At 50.4% G+C, this 22985-nt stretch overlaps 1 protein-coding gene across 6 annotated transcripts in view; it reads left to right on the forward strand.

Moving 5' to 3' along the window:
• PLCH2 (phospholipase C eta 2) overlaps positions 1–22985 on the forward strand; it is a 2067875-nt gene that overhangs the window by 1606424 nt on the left and 438466 nt on the right. For all 6 annotated transcript variants that reach the window (XM_069610192.1, XM_069610193.1, XM_069610194.1 and 3 more), the window contains one exon: positions 15–218. In XM_069610192.1, the coding sequence (XP_069466293.1) occupies positions 15–218 (204 nt within the window). The remainder of the gene's footprint in view (positions 1–14; positions 219–22985) is intronic.

The raw sequence follows: 22985 nt of genomic DNA on the forward strand, positions 1-22985 counted from the left end.
TCACTTCCCTGCAGGCTTCACAAACTATATGCGCAGCCCTTCGGGGGACATCTTCAACCCGGAGCATTACCAGGTCAACCAGGACATGAGCCTGCCTCTCAGCAGCTACTTCATTGCCTCGTCCCACAACACCTACCTGGCTGGGGATCAGCTGATGTCGCAGTCCAGGGTGGACATGTATGCCTGGGTGCTGCAGGCGGGCTGCCGCTGCGTGGAAGGTAAGTGCCAGGACTGTCCGTGCAACCCTTCATTTATTGTGTGTTATGTCTGGCCCATTGCTGGCTAGAGTCAATGTGTATTGTGATTCAGTACTTCTGACCTGCCCCCCCCTCGGTAACAACTGAACATCTTTCCTTTGCAATATTTCAGTTTTTCATGTATTTGGGATGAATTTAAAAATATGTTAAAGCTGCTGTAATATTACCACTAGGAACCATAATTTGTTCAACGTCGTCTTCTTTTTGTATGGGTGTCCATGAGCCTGAATGATCTTTGTGAGTGCTAGTGCATGTATCAGTGCTGAGTGTGTAGACAACTGTATGCCTGTTCATTAGTAAAGTAACGATCAGTTCAATATGCATCTCTTCAGACCTGCGGGTTAGGGTTATGTGGAGAAGGTATTTGGATGGAGCCACTGGTTATTTGTGTGTGGCGGTGCATGGCCGTGGGTTGGGGATATGCCGACAAGGCATTTGATTGGAGCCACAGTGTATTTATGCGTGGTGGTGGGGCGGGGGTACCATGGCTGTGGGTTGGGGTTATGCTGAGAAGGCATTTGGATGGAGCCACACTGTATTTGGGTGTGGTGGTGGGGGAGCATGGCCGTGGGTTGGGGTTATGCCGAGAAGGCATTTGGATGGAGCCACAGTTTATTTGTGCATGGCGGGGCATGGCTGTGGGTAGGGGTTATGTGGAGAAGGTATTTGGATAGAGACGGCGTGTATTTGTGTGTGGCGGGAGGCATGGCCCTGGGTTGGTGTATGCATAGAAGGCATTATAGACTCAAAGTGTATTTGTGCGTGGTGGGGGTAGACATGACTGTGTGTTGGGGGTTATGAAAAGTAATTTTGGTAGTGAAAGACCAAAGAAATATCGAGGCTTAGTACCACTAAATGAAATACGCCTATCACTTTTATGCAGTTTCAAAGCATTGTCCAGACCCTCTCCAAACTAATAAGTTACATGCTAGGGTTCGTGCCCAGTTCACATGTCAAATATTACAATATTGTACAACGGATTAAACAAGTTTGCATGTCCATGAAGTTACAATGATGCCATTGGTTCTCTGATCCACAGTAAGCCTTGTTTCAGGAATCATTACAATGCAGTTCAGAAAAAGCACACTACCTGAGTTTGTTCTACATTGTCTCATTGTTTATATAAGGATGAGGCTTGTGAGTGCAGACAACATTTGATTTGCAGTTCATTCGAGTTGCAAGGTTTCTTTGCATAAAACAAACAGTCTGCTCTCGGTCAGCCTAAACATTAACAAAACTCAAAGGTCGTTCGGCTCAGCTGCAAGTCGAAAACACAGTCCACCATTTTAGAACACAAAGCAGGTGTCAAAATCAAAATGGCGGACGATTCTTAAAATGGCGGCGAAGTTGATCAGAAATCGAAGCATTTCAGACGCTGTTTTCTGTGCAATGCGAATGGGCTTAGGCCAATATTCATAACAAGGCAGTATTATATGAATACAGTTTAACAAACCCTCCTTTTGGCCTAAGCCAAGAGCATTACTCAAACATTTGCTTTACTCAACCCCATGCCTCAATGTCTGTACATCCTGAATCACATTCTTCAGAAACCTCAATCGCCATAAGTTCCTTGATAGTAATGTTCTTCATTACAAAGGCATTAGCAGTTTTCTTGGGCGCATGTACTTTTGGTCCTAATGTACCTATAGTTTGTGCACAACATCCTCCTAACATCGAACATATGGCAGGAACACATTGTATACAACAACAGAACAATAGAACGCGAAGAACTATCATTAGGAGTGCAAAGAGCTTCCAACCCCACAAATGTAACAAGTTCCAGAACCAAGCACTAAGATTCCAGTTTCCCTCAGGGACATGTACTTCTGTACTCGAGGTATGTAGATTTTGTATTGGCTTGAATATGGTAGAGGAGGAGTCGGGTACGAAAACACAGCACGTAGATCCCACCAATTTACTTACCCCACCACACTCAGCTAGGATGACGTTTAACACCATCCTATTTTGGAGGGCCACTAATCTAATGGCCTTTTGCTCTCGCGTCATGTTGTACAGAATATTGGTGGTTCTGTTAATGGTTTTATCCAGTACCCTTGCTAGTCTTCTAATATCCTCAGAATTCATTATTTGTCCCCAAAAGGGCACAAAGGATTTTGCTACATCACCCAAGATTCATGAAGGAGTATCACCATTCTCATCCCACCTTGGACGAGCTCTAGAGACTTCAGAGGTGCTAGCCACATATACCCGTGGTAACAAGATACCCAAATAACAAGTACCCCGCCAATATCTAGGTAACCAAGGATAAGCTTCATTGCCACAGACAAGTAAATGGGGTCTCCTACATACAACGGTCTGCCCTCACTGGTTAGATTTTCAATGTTGGTATAACCCTCGAATGTACCCATTGGCTGAGGACTATTCCTTTGTATAGAGAAGGAAACCGAGTTGAGGCTATGGTTGATAGTGTAGGAAGGAGGCATGTCATCCCGGTTGCCTACGGGAGCCATCTTGAAAGAAATCAGTTATTGAAAATGACTAGAGAGTCTATCAGAAGGCCTAATAGAAGCAAAACTGAATGTGCTCCTATTTGCAAAGAGGGAACATCCCAAAGGTGTCGGGACTCGTTTTTCGAACTCATTCAAATTAGTCCCATCGAATTTCCCAGAAATACTGCCATTCCAACGACCAAAGAATAGTGCCCTTAGTGAGGCGTAGTATGCGGTAGTTAAAGAAAAAGGATGAATATACCAGCCCAACCCCTTTTCCCTGTGTTGTGGCAAGTATGAACACACCCAGCAATTTGTTCTGTTTAGAATCGCGTGGGTCGCATTCATGATCAGTAGAGGTGTGGTTATGATCACCCTATCTATGTTGGGAGTCTCGAGGAGGAAGTGTGCAGATGCACAAAATGTGGAGACGCAGTGGAGATCATTTCCGTAAGTGACAAACTCTCAAGCGGACACACCCCTTCAATATACCATAAACCTGGCACAATTGTTAGGCAGACCAGTACTGTCATTAAAAAACAATGGGTCCTCAGGGACCATGATCTCTGATGAACAGATTCTTTATCAGCCACAAGACCAATAGCTTGAACAGCACGAGTAGATTTAGGAAAGGACATTGTTTCTCAGAGTCCGTTTAGAAGCCTCTCAGTTAGGCTCTTTTAGTTCATCCGTCGGTGGCTCCTGACCACATGGCCTATCTTGCTTGAAGGTAACTTTGCCAGTCCCTGCCTCTTATTTATCTCTTTCAGTGAGAGAGTGACAAGGGACTGGCTCAACGATGATTCTTTGTGGGCACAGCTGATGCTGTGCTGGAAGTCTGATTCCTTGGACGCAGATCGTACCTCAAGACTCCAGGTACGGCATGATCTGCGAACAGAGTGTTATCGCTTCCTGAAGGAAGTGATGGAGCAAAAGCAAGATTGCTCGATGGTACAGAAAGATCTGAAGAATTTGAAGGCAAAGCGGCAGTCTCCCCAGGCCCCACGGGCTCAGGAAGGATTTCCAGGACACCCTCGGTGTCGGTTAGAACAGACTTGTGATTCAGAACAGAGTGTACAATCTCCTTCTCTTCTCCTTCATCGTGAGGCAGAGGAAAGGGTATCTTCTTGATGTGCAATGCGTTAATCCAGTGTCGTATTCCTTCTACTCGTACAGCGGTCTGTGCGGCCAACAGGACTTGAAACAGTCCTTTCCAGCGAGGTGCGATACAGGATGCTCTTTCAAATGCCTTAATGAGCACCCAGTCACCGGGTCAGAGTCGATGACCTGGCCCCTCATATTTTACTGGGAGGGCTTCTCGCACCTTTTGATAAATCAAATACAAGTTTTGAGTTAACTGGTCACAGTACTCAGAAAGGAGCAAATGCTATACATCTTTTAACCGCTTGGGTTTGGGTATATTCCAAATATTAGCTGGTCTACCCATGATTATCTCATAGGGAGAGAACCCAGTTTTTGCTTGTGGGGTCGTCCGCATGGACAATAGAGCTATCGGTAAGGCATCTGGCCATTTCAAATTGCTACTGGCGCAAATTTTGTCAATTTGTTCTTCAATATACTGTTGTGGTGTTCTACAAGTCCGGCACTCTGAGCGTGTCTGGCCGAATGGAACCGTTTATCAATCTATAATCCCACGCATACTTGCAGGATAACAGCAGCAATAAAATGTGGACCATTGTCTGACCAAATGACCCTTGGCAAACCAAACCTAGGAAAATATTCCTTCAGCATGGTTTCCGCCGTCATTATTGCTGTGGCCACTTTTAAAGGGAAAGCTTCGACCCATTTGCTGAATGCACAAATAACTACCAGAACATATTTGTAATTCTCACAATGTTCCATTTCAATGAAATTGAAATCTGTAACTTCAAAAGGTACAGAGGGGGGACCGAAACTACCCCTCAGTGTTGATGTACCCTTCCCCCACATTATGCTGTAAGCATACCATGCAATTTTGGACCAAACACTCAGCAGTTTTTGGAATATTTACATTCATCCAGACAGGATCTAACAATTTACAGATCTTTCTAGCGCTTATACCATGGGCCATTGTAACCATAGCGGTGATATAAGCATCAGGTAGCATCCCTCGTTTCTTTGTATTATCTACCCAACAATCTTCTTCGTCTAAACTTGCCAAACCCTCAGCCCATTACTTAAGCTATTCTGGAGTGGCATCAGCCTGAATGTCTTTTATAGAGCCGATTCCTTAATCTATTATACAAAAGTTAGTGACTTCTCTCATTATATACATTTCGGAATGCAAATCAGTGGCAGTTTGTTTGGCTATTCTGTCAGCAAAAGCATTTCCTCACCCCACATCATCTGTTACTTTCTGTTGTGCTGCGCACTTCATTATTGCTAGTTGAGTAGGAAGCGCAAGTGCTGAGAGTAGCTGAACTATCAAATTGCCATGTTGTATCTTAGTTCCATGGGAGGTCAAGAAACCTCTCCCGGCCCATAATCTACCGAAGTTGTGAACCACCCCAAAGGCATACTGGCTGTCTGTAAATATATTCACACTAAGCCCTTCGGAAAGTTCACAAGCTCGGATCAAAGCAATAATATCTGCGGCCTGCGCAGAGTTATGCAGAATTCTTTTAGACTCCACAATATTGCTTAATGTAGTGATGGCATAAGCAGCAGTGGATGTACTATCCAGAGGTTTGAAGCAGGAGCCATTGCAAAACAGCTCCCCTTGTGGATCTTTTAACCGTGTATCATTTAAGTCAATTCTGCCTTTAGTTTCTTGCTCTGTGGTATAGAGACAGTCATGTGACGTCTTGTCACTGCAAGCAATTTCTTGCGGAAGAGGCAATAGTTCAGCCGGATTTAATGCGCAACATCTCTTAATTTGGATATGTGGTGCAAATAGAATCAGCTTGTATCTTGTTAATCATGCTGATGTGAGATTTTGTGTTCTGTTTAATAGAACGTCTACAGAGTGCAGTACCATCACGGTTAAGGAGTGACCCAGATCCATACCCTCACCTTGTTTTACAGATGCAGTGGCATGAGCAATAGCTCTCAAACATCTCGGCAAAGTACATGCAACAGGGTCAAGTGTGGAGGAAAAATAACCGCAGTCTATTCTTCCCTCCATGTTCCTGCGTTAAAACAGCCAAAGCGCATCCATCACATTCATGCACATACAAAACGAAGGCCTTTTCATAATTTGGGGTGCCCAAAACTGGTGTTGAACACAACGCAGCCTTGAGTAGATCAAAAGCTTTCTGGCAATCCATGTTCCAGGGTAAAGGCAAAGAAATGCCCTTCTTTGTCAATGCCAACATTGGTTTTATCATTAATGAGAAGTTGGGGATCCACTGTCTACAGTACGAAGCCATGCCTATCAAGGCTCTAACCGCTTTCTGTGTATTTGGAACAGACATCCTAGAGAGGCTTTGTATCCATTCAGGTGTCAGACTTCTCCCCACCTTTGACAGGAGATAGCCTAAAAAGGTTACCTCCTGTCTACAATGCTGAAACTTTCGAGGGGATTGTGCCCTCCGACGTATTCCATATCTATGACACTAATCACCACAGCTGTGCTGCTTCGGGCATCTGTGTCGATGATGTCGATACGCCACCCTCGAGGACCTCCTCCGACGGCCGTCACTGGATGTTGTAAGTAGGACGCACAACGCCCGTAGCCTCAGTTCTGTTTTTTCCGCGAACGTGTTCGCTTCGGGAATCTCAGCACGCCTCGACTCTTTGGAGTTTCTGTTGTTTCTCGGTTCTTCAAACCTGTTTGGTGTTTGTGAAGTATTTCTTCGTGAAGATGTCTACCTTGTCTTCCACACGGCATCCAGGCTTTACGAAATGCAGGGACTGTGGGTCCAAAATGTCGGTTACGGACTCGCACAACGCCTGCCTCTGGTGCCTCGGGGAGGCCCATGACACGGATGACTGTCGACTGCCAGTCGCTCACGTCGAAAGCCTTGTGGGAGCGCAAGAAGAGGTTATCGGTAGGTAAGGTGTCCAAGCCCCGGAAGCCGAGGTCTGCAGGGCTTTCGATGGACGACTCGAGGGGCGACTCCACGTCGTCGTCGGAAGTCCAGTGGGTCTCGGTCCAGGAGTCGGTCTCGCCACTCCTCTGTCTTCGAGGCACTCCCGGGAGCGCCGTCATCAGTCGCCTTCCCCGTCCTCATCCGAGGACTCCGCCCGTCGGCGGGTCACTTAGCCCATCAAGCATGCGACACCAGAGGAATGGGCTTCCTTCGGGGAGAATATGTTGGCAATTCTCGAATCGCAGGGCACTGGTCCGTCCGTGCCTCGAAGTGGGGTCGGTCGTGATCAGCCGAGAGACACTGCTCGCATGCCTTCGGGCTCGGGTGGTCGTCACAATTCACGGGAAAGGTCCCGCTCGGACAAGGGAAATCGTTCTCGGCATGCTCGATCCAGGTCCCGGTACTCGACGCGCTCGAGACCGTGTGAACCTGTGGTGTCTTCACGGAAGACTTCGACGCTGGTAGCGCCGAGGTAGTCGACGGACTCTTTCGAGGGCTTGCCTTCGAAGAAGTCGTCGACGCCATCGGCATCCCGGCCGTCGAGGGACACGCTGGGGGCCCCAGCCTCGAGGACTGTGTCGGCGCCGTCAATGCTGTCGACGCGACGCTCAGCGTCGACGCCGATTCACTAGACGCCCTCAACGCCTTTCGAGGCTGTGTCGACAGGGGTACCCCGTGGCCTGGGGGAACCACCTAGAAAGGCTGTGGCCAAGGTCAAGCATGGCTTTGGTTCAGGTTCTGTGCCTTCTTACTGCCATCTGGAGTTCATTTCAGAGGTGGATGAGGGCTCTGATGATGGCATGATGTCTGACACGGTGCCAGACGAGATTCTCTCAGGCCATAGCCAGTTTGAGGCCTTGAGGCAGTCCCTGCATTTTATTTATTTATTTATTTATTTATTTATTTTATTTCATTATTTGCATTTGTATCGCGCACTTGCAGCCCAGGGACATCGAGGCGCTGTTACAAGAATATGTGAATATGTAAGAGGTTTGACATACAGGTTGAGGCGCCGTAGGCTTCCCGGTAGGATACAGCATAGCATGACAGGTTACATACATGCAGAATGATAGAGAACAATATGCTGGTTCTACCTAAGAAAGGGTGGTACCAATTTTAGCTTTTAGTTGAACAGCTTAGTTTTAATGGCTTTCCGGAACACTTGGTGGGATTCGATCTGTCTCAGGTGAGGAGGGAGTGTGTTCCAATTTGCGGCGGCCAGTGTCGGAAAGCTGGAACCGCCTGCTCGGGCTTTCCGGATTTTAGGTGTGAGGATAGTATTGGAATAGCCTTCTCTGAGGGGCCTTGAGGCAGTATGCCTGGTGATTCTTTGTGAATGGTATGGGTGTGCGAGCTCATGGAGGCATTTGTGGGTGATGGCGAGGGTTTTAAAGACAAGACTAGCATGATGCTAGTGGGCTGGACACCTCTCTGGAGGTGGAGTTTTGTAGGCCTGAGCCTGGCACTCATGCCAATTCTTCGTACCGGCGCCTTATGTCAAGGGTCACCGAGTACTTAGGATGGTCTGCTCCACCGGGGGAGTTTGTTCCACCAATTGGTCCACCAACTGACCCGGTACTGCCGTTTCATATGGCTCTACAGAGGAGGGTGGTGGCGGCTTGGACTGCTCCGGAGAGTCTCCCGGCAGTGGGCAAGTCTTTGCTGCGAAAATACCACCCAGCCAGTAGTGACCCCTGCTACTTGTCCAAGCACCCTACTCCGGAGAGTTTGGTGGTGCAGGCGGCTACGGCCCCGGCAAAGCAGGCGTCGTACCCTACCATCCCTCCTGATAGGGACGACAAGCGTTTTGACGGCTGGGCGAATAAAGTGTTTTCTGCAGGGGGTATGGCGCTTCAGGCGGCCAACTCCATATGTGCCTTGCCACGTTTCACGCACACTCTGTGGAACTGTGTTTCCTTGGCGGCTGAACATATTCCCGAAGGGGACGAACGGGATGGTTTCCTTGCCATGGTTCAGGATGGCAAGGATGCCATGTGTGAGGCCGTTCAGTCGGGTTTGGACATGGCAGATTGCGTCAGACGGTGCATGGCGGCGAGCACCGTGATACGCAGGTTTGCGTGGTTGCCGAAGTCGGGGTTTGCTCCTGATGTGCAGGCCCTGCTCCTCAAGACGCCCTTTGATGGGGAACATCTTTTTGTCAGAAAGGCTGACGAGAGCCTTCAGAGGTTGCAGACCTCAAAGGCTGCAGCGAAGTCGTTGGGCGCTGCAGTTCGACAACCTCTGCCTTTTTGTCCTAGGGGACAGCAATGGAGGGGTGGTTCCTTTCGTTATTACTCATCCTTTGGTAAAGCGAGAGAAGCTGCCAGTCAAAGTGGCCACCATAGGAGTGCCAGAGGTGGAAAACAAGGTACTCGAGGTGCCAAGGACGCTCGGGCTGTTGCCTCTTTGCCATCAGGCAACGCAGCAGCCTCTTCAGCTCAGTCTTGAGGCCATGTCCCATGGTTCGCCAGATGGGGGAAGGCTGGCGCAGCATCTTGCAGAGTGGCGCGCCATTACTTCAGATGTGTGGGATCTGGAAATCATAACCCACGGCTACTGTCTGCCTTTCCAGCAGAGGCCTCAAGACAATCCACCGGGGAATCTCTTTGAAGAGTCCGGATCCGCTCTTTGCGCAGGAAATTCAATCCCTGCTGGAGAAAGGCACCATAGAACTGGTGCCTGTAGCGGAGAGGAACAAGGGATGGTATTCCCCTTATTTTTTGATTTACAAGAAAGACGGGGGATTGAGACCCATCATGGACTTGCGCAGTTTGAGCAAACTCCTCAGGAAGGACAAGTCCAAGATGGTTACTCTCTCTCAAGTCCTCCAGGCCCTTCAACTTCAGGTCTGGTTGGTGTCTCTCGACCTCGAGGACACTTATTTTCATGTGCCGATCCATCCAAAGCACAAGAAGTACCTGAGGATCGCGGTTGGTGACTCGCACTTTCAGTTTCGGGTCCTGCCGTTCAGATTGACCTCCCACCCGAGGGTCTTCACCAAGCTCATGGTAGTGGTAGAATTTACAAAAACCGACAAAGGGGTACTCACACTCGAGACAGTCCTAGATTCTGTCCGACATTCAAATTAAATCTCCATAGTAATTTAAAGGCTAGTGTTTGCGAGGCAAATCACTGGGGATACACCAAGGGAGCAGTCTGAGAAGTGCTAACCATAAATTTATTGTTGAAAGCATAGTTTTTTTGAGATTTTACACAATTTCTAAAGCAAAAAATAAGTAGAATAGAGCAATTGAAAAAATAAAGAAAAACAGAACATTCATCACAAATATATCAAGTGCAAAAGAAGGGATAACATATTAATCACATCAAGATAAAACAATTATTACAGGCTACCCATAGTTCCTGCAACATAAGGCCTACCAGGGTGTATAAAAAATTACCCTGGTGGGTATGTAAAAAGAATATTATTTTAGCTGAGTTTGTATATTTAATCTGCCAACGTGTGGGAAAGAATCAAAAGTTTGTTCCTAAAGGGAACAACATATATATAAATCACGTTTCGGCATGCCAAACTGGCATCAGTAGTCAGAGCCTTCCTCAGGGCAGGATGGAGGTGAGTTGATAGTATCACCCTAGAGGGGGCAGAAAAAGGGAATACTTAAGTCATATAGACAGGCTGCTATACAGACAACTTCAGAGGGATATCATAATTCAAGTGTATGCTGTCATAAATATACGGACCACTCACCCAGTATAGATTAAAGAACGGAGTGCAGTCCGTAGAAGGCTACTTTTCCAAACCTATTGAATTTCGTACGCTGTGTAACAATGCAGCCAAATAGAAAGAAAAATGTAGAGCGCACCTGGGTCACGCTTCTGAAAATGCTGTGGAGAGAATACAGCCTTAGTGAGAGTATAATTCATAGAAAGAGCGAAAAGTCGGTGAAGGAGTTTGTCGGACGCCATCGGAGCATGTTGTGGTATTGCTCCTGATTATTTTATCTGAAAGGTAGCGCTCCGAATCATGAATATAACTAAAGAACAAGCACTACAATAAGTAAAAGGAGTGCGAGGTGCCCAGACAGGGTCATAGAGTGAATGGTGAGGGATCCTATAGAGGAGCATAACGGGGAGACGGCATGCAGGTTTATAAAAGCATGGTATAAGTTTACAGGTGCATGCAAGCCCATATGTGGATATGAGCATAGCATAGTGCTAATATCAAGGTTTAAAAAGGATTTATGTTATTGGTATTTAACAGTAACAGGCCCGGTGGGGAAGAGACACACGTAAAAGGTACCTTAGTAGTGAAATGCTCCGGGTAGAACTTGTCCGAAGAGTTAGGTGGAAAGGAAAACACGTCCGTCTTCAGTAAATAAAGATGGAGTCAGTAGTCACCAAGGGTGTATAATGAGCAAGCACACCTAACCTGAAAAGGCAAAAACACTGTATGAGCGCTTGTGCTGGACCTAGGCGGAAACACAGTAACAACTATGTGGAGAAGCCATATGAAAGGAACCATGTAAAGAATCGGGCAGGGGGCTGTTGCTGAAACCCAGAATAAACTGGAAAACTTACCAGTGTACGAAAGTAGAAAACAGCAGAGGTTGGATTCGTCTGTGCAAAATCCCTGTGGAAACGACGCCATGTTTTGCTAACTCGGTTCACTGAGTTAAAGCCAGAGGACAGAGTGCCTCGTCATGCTGGGGTGAAATGGCTGACCGAAGGTCCTGTTCGGAACCGGCAGCTGTGATAGATTAGCGCTGGCTTGTTGGATACGAGGGGGTTGTCACGGTAACCCCGGTCCTCGTCAAGAGGGTGGAGCAAGCGTCCGGAAAGGGGGGCGGGGTTGCTAGCCCCGTATGTAAACATACCAGCCCTGGTGTGCGGTAGGGCCGAGTGTGCTGCAGGAGCCCGCTGAGTTAGAGCTGGTTGTGGAGGACAGGCTGTGGGGGGGGAAGGGGGAATTTTGGTCCAAATATGTCCTGCACAGAAGGGGCAGGGGTTCTAACATTCTTGCATAGTGGTCGCGCAACAGTCAGTCAGAGGGAGCGTGCCTACGACTGTCATGGCACTAATGCATGGTACAGTAATCATACAGAGTCACCATCAAGGGCACTGAGGACCGCACAATGTAACTGTATCATCAGTATGTCCAGTCATATGGGGGGTATGAACTCTTCGTTGAGACCATTCTGAAAGCTATCAAGACGATGGATCCACCTGGCCTCTTTTTGTAGAAGGCTCGTAAGGGCATTCGAAGAATGTACAACGATGTCAGAGATCCACCAGGTAATATCAGCGACCGAATGGTGGAATTCCATGTAGTGACTCACCAATGGGGCACTTATGGTTTTACAACGAATCCTCGACCGGTGTTCGCAGATTCTGATGTGGGTAGCACGCATGGTCTGACCCACGTACCTGAGGCCGCATGGACATTCGATGATGTACACTACTTGCTTACTTTTGAAATTTGTTAGATTGCGTAGGGTCCAAGGTTTTCCATTCACCATGAAATCTTTAGTTTTTTTAGTGTATTTGCACGCAGTGCAATTGCCACAGGCAAAGTGGCCCACAGCACTTTTCAAATTCCATAGTCCCTCTCTCGGTGCAGGTTTTAAGAACCTAGAGTGTACAAGGTGGTCCCTTAGATTCTTGCCACGTTTAAAGGCAAATCTGGGGAATGGTTCATCCTGTAGGCACAGGCGGGTGAGTGGCCAATATTTAGAAACAAATTTCTTGATTTTCATAGAGTGGGTGCCGTGTGTAATGACACAGGTGGTCCTGGGGTGGGTATCCAGTGATTTTATTTCAGGGGCCAATAGTGCCTCCCTGTTATAAAATCTGGCACGTTTCTTAGATTTGGATATGATGTGGCGTGGATATCCTCTCTGGGTCAGTATATTGTCCAAATCATGAGCATGATGGTAAAAATCTTGAATGTCAAAGCAATTGCGTCTGATCCTCAGGAATTGACCGAATGGGAGGTTCTCTCGGAGATGTCTAGGGTGGTCGCTAGAAAAATGAAGGAGAGTATTCCTATCACTAGGTTTTCGGAAAAGATTGCATTTAATTTTTCCTTCACTGTGTTTAATTTCTAAGTCTAGAAAATTAACCGTTGTTGCACTGGATTCCATTGTGAATTGGATGTCACTGTTAACATTATTCAGCCAAGCTAAAAAATCGTCAAGGGTGTCTTTGGTTCCTTCCCAAATGAAGAAAACGTCGTCAATGTATCTTTTCCATTGTTGAATGTTTTCTCTGAAGGGATTAGTGTCAGCCAAAATGTTTATTTGCTCAAATTCTGCCATGAACAGAACCGCTAGGCTTGGAGCGAAAGTCGCCCCCATTGCCGTGCCTTTCGTTTGTAAGTAAAACTGGCCGTCAAAGTCAAAATAGTTTTTTGTGAGGGCTAGGGTGAGTAATTCAATGATGAAAGGGATGGGGACTCTTTCCTGGAGGTCATATTTCATCAACTGTCTTCTCATACACTCAATTGCTTGGCCCTGGGGTATGCTAGTGTACAAAGATTGTATATCCATCGTAACTAGCAGATGTTGTGTAGGGTCAAAAGGAAGGTCTTCAAAAACCTGAATCGTGTGGGTCGTGTCTCTTAGGTATGTAGGGGTCAGGACACTCATCGGTTTCAGAAAGAAATCTATAAACTTACAAACAGGTTCAAGTATCGACCCACACCCGGACACAATGGGTCTGCCTGGTGGATCGATGTTGTTTTAATGAATCTTAGGAAGGGCATAGATGGTGGGTACCCTTCCTTGATTACTAGTCAAAAAATCAAACTCTTTCTTAGTGATCCATTCTCTGTCCCTTGCATAGTTGGCGGTCTCAATAATCTCATTGAGAATGGACTTGGTCGGGTCCTGTCTAATTTTAGTGTAGCTAATGTCATCAGCTAGAAGGTCATGAACCATTTTGACGTATTGGGTTGATGTCATCAATACGATCCCACCCCCCTTATCAGCTGGTTTTATGACCAATGACCGATTTTTGGATAATTCCATGATAGCATGGTGTTCTTCTCTAGAGATATTATGTTGATAGTTGGATTTTTCTCTCTTGAGATTGTGTAGATCTTTAAGCACACATTTCTCAAAGGTAATGATTTCAGGCGGTACCTGATGGTCCTGCGGACAGAAGATGGATGGCGGATGTAACCCTGAATCTGGTTCGACATACTCTTGTTCTTGGTCCTCAAAAAATGCTTTGAGACGCACGGTACGGAAAAACTTATGTACCTCCATTTCGGTCATAAACCAGTCGGTTTGGTGGGTAGGTACATAAGACAAGCCTTTGGAGATAGCTGATTGTGTTTTTGAAAGAGTGATGTTGGCCAGATTGAAAATTGGTATGGGTTGTTTGTCTACTTGGTTCATCTCCTGCGGCCTCGGTTGTTGCGCATCATAGGTTGGAAGGGTTGATACCATGGGGGTACCCACCCGGGTGGTCCCATCATCCCACCTCCTCCTAAAAAAGGATATGGTGGTTGGTGATTGCGGGGTTGATTTTTTCGACTTTGGTCGTCTGACCCACTGCTGCTCGAATTGGAGAAAGAGACCCATTTCCTCCTGTATCTCCCCTGATTTTGTGACGGTTGTGGGTTTTGGCAGCCTCTCTAGCCTGGTCAGTAGTATAGGGAAAAATTAGGTCTACACTAAATTCCTTGCTGTCTTTTGTCAATTTTTGGTTTTCTTAGAGATAGTAGCAGTTCTAAAGTCTTCAAACAGTTTATTAGTGGCAAGTAGTTGTTCTCGGGCATCAGTAAGTGCAGAATTGTTTAAGAAATTCTCTTCCTCCTTATCTAGATCTTTTTGGATTTCCTTACTAATGCGCTGGGCCGTGGAAATAGTAAGAACCATGAGGTTACGGCTACATTTTATAGCATGGTAGTGGTGGCAGCACACCTCAGGAAAGGGGGGGATTCACGTCTACCCCTACCTGGACGATTGGTTGATCAGGGCGCATTCTCCCGAGCAAGTCCTGGATCATCTGTCTGTCACCTGCCACAAGCTTGGCTTCTCCCTCAACTTAAAGAAGTCCCATTTGACACCAACTCAGAGGCTCCAGTACATCGGAGCAGTGCTCGACACATCCCCGGGGCAGTGTTTCCTCCCCAGGTGAGGGCTCATCACATTCAGCAGATGGTGCACAAGTTTCAACTTGCCCAGACTCTCCCAGCATTCGAGTTCTTGAGACTGCTCGGCCTCATGGCATCCTGCATTCTTCTGGTGCCAGAGGCCAGGTTGCGGATGAGATCTTTGCAATGGGCACTCAAGCTCCAGTGGTTTCAGTACTCCGGCAGGATGTCGGACCGTGTTCAGGTGCTGTCTTCGGTCGCCCAGGACCTCCTGTGGTCGGCCGACGAAGGCAATCTGATGAGGGGGCTCCATTTTGGCTGCCCTGGACGGAGGTGACGATCGTGACGGACGCATCCCTCACGGGATGGGGAGCTCATGCCAACGAGTTGTCAGTCAGTGGTCGTTGATCTCCATCAGAGTCCAGACTCCATATCAATCTGTTGGAGCTGAGGGCCGTCAGGCTAGCCCTGAAGGCTTTTCTGCCGACTGTGCGAGGAAAGAATGTCCTGATCCTGACGGACAACACAGTGGCCATGCACTACCTCAACAAAAAGGGGGGGCAGGGTCACTTCCTCTGTGCAGGGAGGTGATGTAGCTCTGGTTCTGGGCAATCCAGCAGGAAGTTTCGATCTCGGCAGTTAATCTGGCAGGAGACGAAAACGAGACGGCGGATGCTCTGAGCAGGCAGAGCACGATCTCTCACGATGGGAGTTGGCTCAGGAGATTCTCCTGGAGATCTTTGCCCTTTGGGGGACCCCTCAAGTGGATCTCTTCGCCTCCAGTGTCAACCAGAAGTGCGAGAGGTTCTGCTCGCGGGAATTTCCTACAAACGGAGCCTTAGGAGACGCGTTCGTGGTGGAGTGGTCATTCCCACTGCTGTACGCGTTTCCTCCAGTCCCCGTCATCCCGCAAGTACTGCGGAGGTTACAGAGGTTCGGTTCCCGGATGATCCTCATTGCTCCGGCGTGGGCCCGGAGGACATGGTACCCGGACCTTCTCAACTTGTCCATCTGCCCTCCACGTCGTCTTCCCTACCGCGACGATCTGTTCTCATAGGAGGGGAGTCTGGTTCTCCATCCAGAGGTCAGGTCCCTCAAACTTCACGCTTCGTTTCTGAAAGGTTGAGGTATAAGGATTGGCACCTCCCTGAAGATGTGATGGAGGTGTTGCTTTCGGCCAGAAGGCCCGCAACAAAGTCCCTGTACCGTTGCCGTTGGAGAAAGTTCTGCGACTGGTGCAAGGTTAAGAATGTGGATCTTTTTGCATGTGAAATTCCCATGGGTCTGTCTTTTTTGCTTTCTTTGGCCCACAGGGGCCTTCAAGTGGGTACCATTAAAGGTTACCTGGCGGCGCTGTCCATATTTAAGCGCTCGCCTGAAGAGTGTTCCTATTTTAAAATTCCTTTAATTTCTCAGTTTCTGAAAGGGCTCACTAATGTGTTCCCTCCATCGCCTTTCCAGGTGCCCGGTTGGGATTTGAACCTTGTTCTCAAGTTTCTGATGGGTGCTCCGTTTGAGTCTTTGCATTCATGCCCTTTGAGACTGTTAACTCTTAAAACTGTATTTTTAATTGCGGTCACTTCCACTCGCAGAGTGAGTGAGTTACAGGCACTTTCAGTTAAGCCACCCTTCACTGTGTTTTATAAGGACAGGGTTGTCCTTAGAGTTTGTCCTTCTTTTCTTCCGAAGGTGGTGTCGAGTTTCATTTAGTCCAGAAGGTTGTTCTTCCAGCATTTTATCTTCCTCCACATCCTGGTAAGGAAGAGGAGAGGCTCCATAGGCTTGATCCTAGGAGAGCGTTAAGCTTTTATATTTCACGCATGTCCCGGGTCAGAGTGGACGATCAGCTCTTCATTGGTTACGCTGGAAAGCGTTTGGGACAGGCTGTGACAAAGCAGACTTTTTCTCGCTGGATTATTTTGGCTATCTGAGTGTTACCGCTTGGAGGGTAAGGACCCACCGGTCAGATTATGGGCCCATTCTACCAGGGGTATGGCTGCCTCTACTGCCCTGCAGAGGGGTGTTCCTATTCGTACCATCCGTGATGCAGCCAACTGGGCTTCGGTACATACTTTTGTACGTCACTATTCTCCAGCATGGGGTCTGGCATGGATTCACATGCTCATGAATATTCCCCGTCGTCAGGCTGGGAATCCTCGGTAAAGAAAAAATCAGTATCAGTTTAGTTTCTGATCTGTCTTTCGTAGTAGTAACCAATCATTGATCTCTGCGTCGTACTGACCACAGCCAATGACTGCCCTCTACCTAAGCCCCGCCTCTGGCAGCCATCTTCAGATTTTTACCGCACGTTCAAGTGTTGGGAGTCCTCGTGCTTAGCTCTCGAGCTTTTACTGCGTGTTTCGTGCTTTTTCAGGTGAATTTTCACATTTTTCGGTTAATCGAGCCTCAAGCTCCACCGTTTCTACTCCCGTTAACGGCTACCCATTGCAGGATTTTCCTACGCCCCTCAAGGGTGAAGATTTCGTCGAATCAACTTCTTGGAGGATTCCAGAAGATTCTCGGCCTACTTCGAGATGGCCCAGGATGCGAGCTCGTCGCCCGGACCCAAGCTGTTTCGCAGCTGCCCTGGATGCCGGCTGCAGAATGTGTTTAAGGAAGACGAACATTCGCGATGCCTCTACTGTCTTCATGGGGACAAGACTCAAGAAGAGAAGGACTGCCAGTTCTGCAAGAACTTGTCGGAGCGGACCATGAGGGACCGTCGATCCCGTCTCGCCAGCTGGTTGGAGAAGGGCTCAACGGGTGAGAAGAAGAAAGGGTCCAAGCGGGCTTCTAAGTCCTGTGCGGGCACCCCGGCAACGGGGGCCCAACACCAGGCCAAGCGCCACAAGTCCGCTGGCTCCGGGAGCGCCGAAAGGTCGGGCTCTTCGGTCGCCAGGCAGGGCGCACCTTCCCCGGCACTGTCAACCACGAGCCAGCGCTCCGGTTTGGGGAAGACGAAGTCCGAGACCCCGGGTAAGCTTCGGGAGAAGCCCCGTCCGATCTCGGAAGAGGGGGAGCGAGGCGTCGCCCCTCCCCCGAAGGAGAAGGCTCGGGACGCACCTAAGGTGGTGAAGGCCCCTACCCAGCAGGCAAAGGCCTCTATCGAGGCGATCGCGGCGACTCTGGACAAGCCGGCAGAGACCCCGCCAGCGGAGACTGCCTCCGGGACTAGAGTTTCCCTGCCGCCAAGGAGGGAATCCTCTTTTCAGCCCATCGTCGTGGCCGCCATGATGGAAGAAGCGAGGGGGGGCACGGTAGCCTCCTCGAGCTCGGAGTCAGCCTCGGAGGAGGAACTGACCGAGGCCGTGAGGAACCTCAAAGTCCAATTCGAGAAGGTTCGATCCCGTAAGGAAGATCCTCGCGAGATAACCGAGGAAGACGATGATGGCGAGCAAGAGCAGCCTTCCCTTCCGGCGCAGCCGGAACCTAGGCCTCAGGCTGGCTCAGCGGCCATTTTGTCTGCCATCCAGTCCTTATGCTCTGAGATAAGGACGAGATTCCCACGGCCCAGGCCGGAGGACCCGCAACCTGGCCCGTCGGGAAGTCCTCAGAAAAAACGACGGAGGACCCAGCCCTCTCCTCCGCTCACCCCTGTAAAGCCTACAGTTCCCTCCTCATCCTCCCACGAGTCGGGAGATGACGGTGCATTGGGCTCGACGATGGGTTCTGAGGGAGACGACGACGGAACGGGTCTCCCGTCGCACGGGCCTCGCCGCCGCTCATTCCACGCCATGATCGCCAGGGCGTCCGAATTGATCCAGCTCTGCCCGGAGGAGCAGAAAAAGGAAGGTTTCCTCTATCAGCGCCGGGAGGCCAAGAGGAAGACTGTCATCACGGTGCCTCTAATCGATGACATCTGGGAGGAGGGCCTGTCGGTTCTCAAAAACCCCTCCACGGCACCAGCCAAACGGGACCGGTACGAGAAGAAGTACTGGGTCCCCGAAACCGCTCCCCTGTGCCTCAGGGCCCAGCCAACCCCAGACTCGGTCGTCTCAGCGGCGGCGAAGAAGAAAGCGGCGGGGTCAAGAGCCTTGACGTCAAATTCCCCGCCGGACGGCGAGGGAAAGAAGTTGGACGCCATGGGGCGGCGGGTCATTTCGTTGGCGGCGATGACGATCAAAGCGGCCAACGCCCTGGCGATCGTGGCCCGTTACGACAGGGAGCTCTGGTTTAAGCTGGCCCCCATATTGGACTTCCTGCCGGACGACAAGAGGTCCGAGGCCCTGGAAATACTGCAAGAGGGCGAGGTGGCGTCGGACCACGCCATAACGGGGTTCCGCCAGCTGGGCAACGGTGTTTGCCTACGACAACGGGGTTGGCTCCGGGTGACCAACTTCCGTCAGGACGTCCAGACCAGGGTGTTGGACATGCCGTTCGACAGCAGCAACTGGTTCGGGAAGGCGGTGGACGAATCCCTCCAAGCCATAAAAACGGACACGTAGACGGCCCGCTCCCTAGGAGCCCTTCAGAAACGACGGCCCTTTCGGAGCTCCGGAAGCAGACAGGGTGCCTCCAAGGGATCCAGTGGTGGCTCGTCGTCCTACCGCCAGGCGGCACGCTCCTCGTCTCAGGAGGCCTACAGGGGTCGCGCCAAGCAGGGAGCGCCTCGCCGCCGTCGGCAAGGTGGCCAGGGCGGCAAGACCACCACCTCCAAGCAGGACTGAACCGGCCGTGGTCTCGGGCCCCCACCGAAGCACCCCGGTGGGAGGCCGGCTGACCAATTTCGTCGGCGTGTGGAAGTCCATCTCCACCGACCGTTGGGTGCTGGATACCCTGGCAAGAGGACACTCCATCGAATTCCTGAAGAAGTGCCCTCACGTTCCACCTGTGGCCAGGAAGGAAAATCACGTACCGCAACTGCTGTTGGAAGTACGGGCGATGCTCAGGAAAGGCGCCATCGAGCTTGTCCCGAAGAGGCTCCGGGGTGTACTCAAGGTACTTCCTCGTCAGGAGGAAGACGGGTGGCTGGCGCCCAATCCTGGACCTTCGTCGTTTGAACAAATACATCAGGTCACAAAAGTTCAGGATGGTCACCCTCCAGCACGTACTGGGTCAGCTGGAGGAATGCGACTTTCTATCGTCGTTGGACCTGGAGGATGCATACTTCCACGTTCCCATCCTCAAAAGTCACCGAAAGTTCCTCAGGTTCGTCGTCCAGGGACGCCACTACCAATTCAGAGCACTGCCGTTCGGATTGAAGTCGGCCCCCAGGGTCTTTACCAAGTGCCTAGCACCAGTGGCGGCGCGGCTGCGCCTGCAGGGGATTCACGTCTACCCCTACCTGGACGACTGGCTCATCCGCTCAAGGATGAGGGAACTCGCCGTCAAACACACTGCGAGGACTGTCCAGCTACTCACAGACCTGGGATTCGCCATAAACTACCCAAAGTCCAACCTGGTGCCGTAGCAGGTGGCCTTGTTTCTGGGATCGAAGCTCGATCCAGTGAGGCGCCTGGCGGCCCCGTCGGAAGAACGGACGAAGACCATTCTAGGCAAATTGCAGCGCCTGCTAGCCACGGACGTGGCCAGGGTGAGGTCCATCAAGTCCCTCCTGGGGATGATGTCCTCTTGCATCTACCTGGTATGCCTCTGCAGAATACGGATGCGCCCTCTTCAAGAATTTCTCGATGCCCGTTGGATGCAGGCGACGGGCACCTTCGAAGACAGGGTCCCCCTCAACGAGGTGTTCCGGCGAGCGATTCAGTGGTGGGGCGTTCGAGCGCACCTCACGGCGGGCAAGGACTTTCAGACGCCGGCGTACCAGGAGACGGTGACGACGGACGCCTCCCTGGAAGGTTGGGGCGCCCACACCGGAGATCTCCACGCAAGAGGCCTCTGGCTCCCGGAGGAGAGGCTCCTGCACATCAACGTCCTTGGAACTCCGAGCCGTGTTCTGGGCTCTCAAATCGTTCCTCCCGTCGCTCAACGGCAAGGTGGTGCAGATCTTCATGGACAACACCACGACAATGTTTTACATACGGAAGCAGGGAGGCACCAGATCCCCAGCCCTATCCAAGGAGGCACAGGATCTGTGGCACTGGGCGGTCGCCCAGGGGATGTTCCTGGTTCCCTTCCACCTGGCAGGAGAAAGCAACACCATCGCCGACTCGCTCAGCAGGGAGCTGCGCGCGTGTCACGAGTGGGAACTGCGCCAGGATCAGGTGGATCAACTCTTCCGACGATGGGGCAAACCCCAAATCGACCTGTTCGCAACAGCGACGAACTCGAAGTGCAAGAGGTTCGCCAGCCGGTTTCCCCAGCCGAGAAGCATGGGCGATGCATTCTCGTTCCCCTGGGATGGCCTATACCTGTATGCGTTCCCTCCATTGCCGTTGCTGCTTCGACTCATCAGCCAGCTCAAGAGGTCCCGGTGCAGGATGATCCTCGTCGCACCGGCGTGGCCGAGGCAGATCTGGTTCCCGGACCTTCTGGACTTGTCAACGTCCCCTCCCATCAAGCTGTCGGCGGACGCGGACCTTCTCTCCAGAGAAAGAGGCGCCATCTTCCACCACGACCCGGCGTCGCTGAACCTGCAGGCTTGGCTCCTGCAGTGCTAGAGTTTGGAGGCTACGATATACCGGCCAATTGCAGAGAGGTTCTTGCAAAGGCCAGGGCGTCCTTGACTCTCAAATGCTACGGTCATAAGTGGCAGAGGTTCTCTGTCTGGTGCCGAGCACAGAAGATCAACCCCCTACCTATTACGGCCCCTCAAGTGCTGCCGTACCTGCTATCGCTGGCAAAGGCTGGGCTAGCCCATGCCTCCATTAAGATTCATCTGGCGGCGATCTCCAGATATACCAGAACCACAGGACGGACGTCCCTGTGGTCCCCTCGACTGGTAAAAGAGTTTATGAAAGGACTGTTCCAGTCGTTCCCGCCGGTGAAGGCCCCGGCCCCGGCGTGGGAATTTAACGTGGTGCTGACCAGGCTCATGGGGCCCCCATTCGAGCCGATGCACTCCGCACCGATGAAGTTTGTGTCGTGGAAGACTGCATTCCTGGTGGCCATTACCTCCGCACAACGAGTGGGTGAGATCCAGGCCCTATCCTGCAAAGCACCGTACTTGAATTTCCATGCCTCGAGGGTGGTGCTTAGGACGCACCCCTCCTTTATGCCCAAGGTGCCGTCGGACTTCCATCTTAACGAGCCCTTGGTGTTACCTGTTTTCTTCCCGTCTCCTTCGTCGCCGGCCGAGAGGACATTGCACTCGCTGGATGTGGCTAGAGCGCTGAAGTTCTACGAGGACATCACAGCTGTTTGTGAACTTTGGACCTGTGAATCAAGGGAAGGCTCTCTCGAAGTCTTCTATTTCCAGATGGCTCTCCGGCTGCATCATGCACTGCCAACGGTTGGCTAACCGACCGCTGCCAGGCCGTCCGAGAGCCCATTCGACCAGAGCGATCGCTGCTACTACGGCGTTCTTATCTGGTGTGCCCCTGCTGGACATCTGCAGGGCTGCTACGTGGAGGTTGACGCACACCTTCACGAGATTCTACTGTGTCGATCGGGATTCCAGGGAGGAGTCCAGGGTCGGCCAAGCAGTGCTGTGCAACCTGTTCGCTTAAGGTGAGCCTGGTGAGGAGGTAAGAGATGCTTAATGTTGAGTTTTTTGTATTGCTTAATGTTGAGCCTTTTGCCACCCCCGTGGTTGTGCATGTGTGTACTGCTATTTATTCTTATATTCATGAGCATGTGAATCCATGCCAGACCCCATGCTGGAGAAGGAACAAGTTACTTACCTGTAACTGTTGTTCTCCAGCATGGGTCTGGCATGGATTCACATGCGAACCCTCCCGCCTACCCCTCTGCGGCTCTTCACTTGGTCATACTGCCTCTTCACGTGCTACCAAATCTGAAGATGGCTGCCAGAGGCGGGGCTTAGGTAGAGGGCAGTCATTGGCTGTGGTCAGTATGACGCAGAGATCAGTGATTGGTTACTACTACGAAAGACAGATCAGAAAGGAAACTGATACTGATCTTTTCTTTACCGAGGATTACCAGCCTGACAACGGGGAATATTCATGAGCATGTGAATCCATGCCAGACCCATGCTGGAGAACAACAGTTACAGGTAAGTAACTTGTTCCATCCCTTGATTCCATCCGGGGGCAGGATCTGGCCTTTGGCAAGGCGGTCCTTTACTCCGCAATTTGATTGGGCATGCTACATTTCTGTTTTCTAAATT

This window comes from Ambystoma mexicanum, chromosome 8, assembly GCF_040938575.1.
Source record: "Ambystoma mexicanum isolate Mex_15411 chromosome 8, UKY_AmexF1_1, whole genome shotgun sequence".
NCBI lineage: Eukaryota > Metazoa > Chordata > Amphibia > Caudata > Ambystomatidae > Ambystoma > Ambystoma mexicanum.